This window comes from Heloderma suspectum, chromosome 5, assembly GCF_057233095.1.
Source record: "Heloderma suspectum isolate Gila_16-S chromosome 5, 16-S_ref, whole genome shotgun sequence".
NCBI lineage: Eukaryota > Metazoa > Chordata > Lepidosauria > Squamata > Helodermatidae > Heloderma > Heloderma suspectum.
The window spans coordinates 164,753,449-164,759,448 of record NC_139462.1 but is presented as its reverse complement, the minus strand read 5'-3'; the positions used below and the strand labels follow the sequence as shown (position 1 = coordinate 164,759,448).

The window sequence follows — 6,000 nt, the reverse complement described above, 5'->3', positions numbered from 1 at the left end:
TGGAGGAAACGTGCGCACATTTTGGGAGATTTGCACAAATCTGTTCAATCGCTGGTCAATTTGCGCAAATCTCCTGTTTGCGCAAAGTGAGCAGTGATCGCAAATGCGAATGGGAAACAGACACGAGATGAGCAGCGAGACAATGTTTGGAGTATCCTAGTGATCTCCAACATCACTCGTTTGCCCGGCCCTCGTCATGACTGAATTGTCTCATTAATTTCAATAGGTCTAGTCTAAGTATGTCTAAGTCTGGATCCAACCCCAAATATGCACAGTCTCATGATACATTTGAGCATTATAAGCTAGGCAAATTCATATTCCAACCCAGATAATTATGAACTTATTTTGGAGACATCCGCTCAGCTTGTGATAAGAAGAGGTAAGAGAAACTAACAGACCCATGAGAGAGGAGATAGCAGCATCCTGGCCAGCAGCAAATAAAAACCTGAGGACAAAATCGTCTTCTAATTGAGGGTGGGGAGTCACTCCGAAAATGAAAGTGATTTTTGTTTGAAAAAGGAGGAACAGAAAGCGTTACATAATCAACGCTATTTTTTTTAAAAAAATACAAACTCCCCCTTTGCCACTTCAGCTTTTGACTTTGGTTCTGAACTGATGGTGTACTGGACATTTAGAGTGGGCTGGGGTTAATGATGCTCACTTTGGGAAGGATGAGATCCTTGGCCAAGCAATTCATTTCAGTAATTCACAGCTTGTGGCAGATTAATGGCATGCTGTTGAAATTGCTGCTCATAAAAGGGCTGGTGCTTCCTGAGACACTTTGCAGAAGATAACATCATGAGCATACCATGAGCATCTTCCTAGTTGGTAAGTGTCCTCATTTGTTGCTTATGAAAGCTGTCAAAATTGTTCATACTTTGTCCCTCTGTCCTATTTTACAGTTATTGTTTGATCATGTAACCATAATCTCTGCACTGTGATGGCAGGGTAATCTTATATTCTGTTGACTCAAAAAAGTTTTTTTTTATTTTTCTGGAACACAGTGTGTATATGAGCTTCTGTTAGGTTTTAAACACATTGCACTTTTGTCCCTCAATCACTGAGAGTGATACAAAAGTGTAGTGAATACTTGGAAATATGTTTCCCTTTCCCCTTAGGGTTCCTTAGCATCTCATTTATTTTCTTTTAAACAAGGGTGAGCAAACAAGGCAAGCAGCAAAACATCTGTATCAGTGAGGATTTCTTACCTCCTGCAACATGTTTTATTTTACTCCACTATGGTCAGAAAGTTTATGAGGTTAAAAGTTTAAAGTTTCATATCCCATAAAGTTTAATATTCTATGAAATTTGGAATCAACAAAATATGAATTTAGAGGATGCAGCCAAAAAAGTTTCCACTGCTTTGGAAAGCCACTAAAGGTGAAATCCTATGCATGTTTAGATAGAAAAACTCCTACAATTCCCAGCATGGCTGGCTAGGGAATGCTGGAAATTGTAGGACATTTTTTCCTGTCTAAACATACATAGGATTGTGCCTTAAATATATTAGAAGGGAAAAGATTTCCCAGACCTTTAATTTTCTTTCAAATATTAGAAAATATTAATATCCTTCAAAGATAAAACAGTGGTGAAAGAACTAGGTACAGTCTTAAATGAGGAGTTTGCCATTACATTTGGAACACTGGGTTGAATTTATCTATCTGCTTTTCTTGAAGGACTCCTACAAGGCAGTCCCACGGGTGGGGGGGGGGCAAGTAACTCCCCTTCCATTCTTATTGCTAGACTCCTGTGGTTACTTGAAGGAAAAGTAATTCTCACATATGAATCATAACTGAATCATAAACTGGAAATTAAGATGAGACTGCAATCCTAAGCATTGCCTACTTGAAAGTTAACTGAAGTCCAACTGAATAAGTCAATAGGACTTCAGAGAAAATATGTTTAGGATGGGGCTGTTACACATGAAACATACCATTGTTTTTCTTTCAGAAATCTAAGATATGGGACAAAGCTCTCTCACTGTAAAGTGTATTTTTCCCCTTCTGTGCCCCTCAATATTTTTATTTTTGTTCAGTGGAACTTACTCCCAGGTAAGTGTGCAAAAAGTTGCAACAGAAATAAAATTGCAGAGTCTAGACAAGGGACATATTGAAAAAGAGGTAGTGAGAATGTTTATCCCTCTGTAAGATGCTTTTGACCAGGGACTATATGAATTATAGAAACTATGACATATCTACTGTCTTTATCCCCAAGATCCCAGATGTGTTGACATACAAACCCAAGTATATGTCAGGACAAAGAATCAGAATTTGGTCCATAACTGATGGGTGGCAGCAGCTAAACTATATGTAGCTAGTATTTGGAAAGACCCTAAAACCCCAGAAGTAGAAACCTTGCAATATAAAAATCTGGGACATTGCACTCCGGTTGTTACTGTTATCGGTCTTTCCTTATTTGGTCTCTCTACTCCTGTGCTCTAATTAGCATGATTGCTGTACAGACAGGCAATAATCAGCAGACAAATAACGAAGGACAAAAAAATACAGTTAATGTCTAGGACAAATGCACTATTTGGAATGGCAGGATGGGGCATCTAATTGTAAGAACGTGTGGGCCAAACTACATGTTATGGAGGAGATCCTTGATTTGCTCTTGTGACGTTTCAATTATTTTTATTTTTGCTAAAAGCGGCCCGGTGGGGAAGCTGATTTGCATTGGGATCACAGGATCAGTGTGATTAACTCTTTGCCATTGCATCAGGTTCCCAATGCAAATCACACACGCACGCACGCACGCACACACGCACGCACACACACGCTGGAACTGCGATTAGCCACAGAAAGAAAAACAAGCAGTCATTTGCATTGTATCTGTTATGTTTTCCACTCTGAGGGGCATCTATCTTAACCCTCTCTGCTGGTTTCCTACTTCCAAATTGTAGCTACATAAATCAATACTTTTGTAATTAATTTCTGGCTTTGCTCGAGCAAGCCTGAAAGTGGCAGCGTAAGTGTGGATTCAACCTGAAGAAGCAAATGCAGTCCAATATAGGTAATATGATGATCAGCATCAGAATATGATACCATGTCAGATATCTGGGCTAATACCCCTGGAAATGGAACTGATGCAGACATAACCTTAACACCAAGGTTCTCAAACTGGGGGTGTGGAGAGTGTGTGTGCGCGCGCGCGCGTGCGCTGGCATGTGCAAGGGCTGGGACACTGGGTACTTCCAGATGAGGCTTTTATTGCGCAACCACCTTGCCCCATTCACAGAATTTTACAGGGGGTCCAGACCAAAGTGTCTTCAATTTGTAACCCTAACCCCTAAAAATCTGTTAAGGAGGGAAAGATGAAATAGCTGCACAGGGCCTTTTGACTGGTGGTGCTAGGACGAGGAGCCTTCTTCTGGAAGCAAGCACTGAAAGCTGTCTGAAGCAGAACTTTTTTTGTTTTTAATGCACTTAGCATGAGGATTTTTCACCCCCTCCTACTTTCCTGGTCCCCGAAACACACCCAGTAAAAAATTCTGTAGTGGCAGAGAGCCTAAAGGACCTTCACTTGGCCCTTCTCTCCATCCACTGCCCTCCACCGCACTGATCAAGAAGAAGGCTAATGCTTTCCTGAGTCCTAGCTTCTCCTTTCCCTGCCAATTCCTCTGATGTGGTCACTGGTTCTTGGCCAGGTTTTCAGTGCCACCTGCCCCACACAGGGTTCAGTGAGTGAGTTGGAAATGACATGTGCAAGAGAATGAGGCTGACAGAAGCAGGGGAATGGAGGGAGCATCCCTACCAAAAATAAAAAACAAACCCAGCCTTTAATATCCCTTTGTCCATGTTCATAGATTCTCGTGGATAGCAGTGGTCTCCATACATATAGTGCACAGTCTCCACACATACAGTTGTTCACAAATGATTGGTGCTGGGTTAAGCAGGCCCTACAAAAGTAGTGTAAGTTTAGAAGAGGGCTCAAGTTTATGAAGCTTGAGAATCACATTCACAACTGAAGAGATGTTCATTACAATACACAGTATCTTTTTGCAATCAGTGCAGCCATTTTAGAGGAACCAACATCATTTGCAAGAACATTAAAGGCTTCTTTTCATCTACACCAAACTTGTAGGCAACATACCTTTTTTTCTACAGGCGTTAAAGGAATCTAAAGTTTGGGAAAACAAACAATCCTTTACATCTGACATACTATATTTTGAAGCTGATGTTCAAATGACACTGAAGGAGAAAAAAGGATTGTATTTTGAACTGAAATACATTTAAAGAAAAAAAATCATGGCAGATTAGCCACGTCAAAAGAATGTTAGGATAAGTAGTGTATAAGCCAAAGAAGGGTGAAGGAGGGTTTTCTATTTGTTACACTGTAGGAGACGTTCTGTTTCTCTTATGCTGCTCTGATGGACTTCCAAAATCCTCTTTTGTCAAGGATTTTTAGAAAATAGCCAATTCTAGCTTCATTGGAATTGCTGGGAAGACTGCTGAGAAATTGCTAACTCACCTGTCCCAAAGCAATATAAGATGTTTCTTTATAAAATGTGAAGTGAAGAGAAAGTGAAGATGCTTAATGATACATAATTAAAAAATTGGAGGTGTAAACTAATAATGGTAAGATTAGTAATGGGAGAAAAGACACACAAAGACTCAAGCAGGTCCACAATGAATTCTGGGTAACTGATATCAAGAACTAATTGATAAGGAAGTCTAAAGCAGGGTGCAGAGCCCCCAGCCCATGGGTCTAATCTGGATGCCAAGCCTAAGCAGGATTTCCCCCTGGAGATATCCCCACTGTTAACAGAGGTCAGAGATAACAGTGGGGATGCAGACAGCGGGGGACTTTGCCAACGCCAGCCAATTCTTCCTTTGCCCGCCAATGAGGACATTGAGAGGTGTGTGGAGGCACCCAACCAAACGGTACTGAGAGGAGCTGCTCCTCCCTGTGCCAGCTGAGTCCATTTGCACCCCACTTGCCATCCTCATCAGGGCAACAAGCAGCACTCCAAGCAAGGCACTCAGCCGGCACTGGAAGGAGCAGCTGGCCGTCTTTACATGCTGAGACATTATGGAACTCCATGCCTCTCCTCAGCACCGAGAAAGTGAAAATGGGCACGGGGTGGGGTGTGACACCAGTGAGAGTAACCATACCCACTGATGCCATCCAGCCTGGAGAGGGCCTAGTGGGAGGCAATTTGGTTCTGCCCCTCTTGTCTAAAGAAAGAATATTGACTTCATGACCATCACTTGGGGTCAAGTGTTATTTGAGGAATGATGAGTTATAAAACGAAACATTTGGTGCCAAAATGTGTTGGGGTTGAAAAATGCTATTACTTTATTACTGAAGATCAAAGGTGTACTTAGAGATTTTCTTTCCCAGTTAATAGCTAATTAATGAGCAATGAATATTGTTTAAGGCATACATACCACAAAGTCTGATATATAGATGTTAAGAAAAGTTTATATACTTTTATATATTACATCATAAATGTTGAGTTGCGAGTCGTTTTCTCCAAGATAGGATTTAGAATCAGTCTTATCTAGCCTTAAAGATACATATTTAACTTTCAGGTTCTTTTTGTTGCAATTTCATTGAAATTTTTGAGGAGTTAAGCATGAGCTCAAATTTATGGCATAGTAAACAATGAAAGTTGTAGAAAGTGAATAAATATGCTTTGATGTTTTAGGGACTTCAGTTTCTTTACCATCCAGAAACTCCTGTGTACCTGTCAGCTGAACAGTTTACTCAGAGCTGGTTAAGAAACTTGGAATGTGTGTGTATGTGTATCTGTCTGTCTGTCTATCTGTCTATACACACGCACACACGCACATATAATTTAATAAAAATGGAAATAGATATAAGAGAAGTCCCCCCCCCAATTCATGTTAGTGCAAAACCAAAATCAAATCCATCCTGAGGCAATGTCCAGTCTACCCTTTGTTTGAAGTGTGAATCAGCTATAGACAGTTAACAGGCAGTTAAAGGCTTCCTGAATATAAGAACTATAGCTTGATAACTCTCAGCAGAGGCCAAATT

The 6,000-nt window shown here is 40.7% G+C and overlaps 1 protein-coding gene across 1 annotated transcript in view; it reads left to right on the top strand.

Moving 5' to 3' along the window:
- Nucleotides 1-585: 585 nt before the first annotated feature.
- Nucleotides 586-6,000, top strand: part of LOC146344776 (collagen alpha-6(VI) chain-like) — a 96,102-nt gene continuing 90,687 nt past the window's right edge. Inside the window, exon 1 of the mRNA XM_084858207.1 lies at nt 586-828. Within this exon, the coding sequence (XP_084714333.1) occupies nt 810-828 (19 nt within the window). The 5' untranslated portion in view covers nt 586-809. The remainder of the gene's footprint in view (nt 829-6,000) is intronic.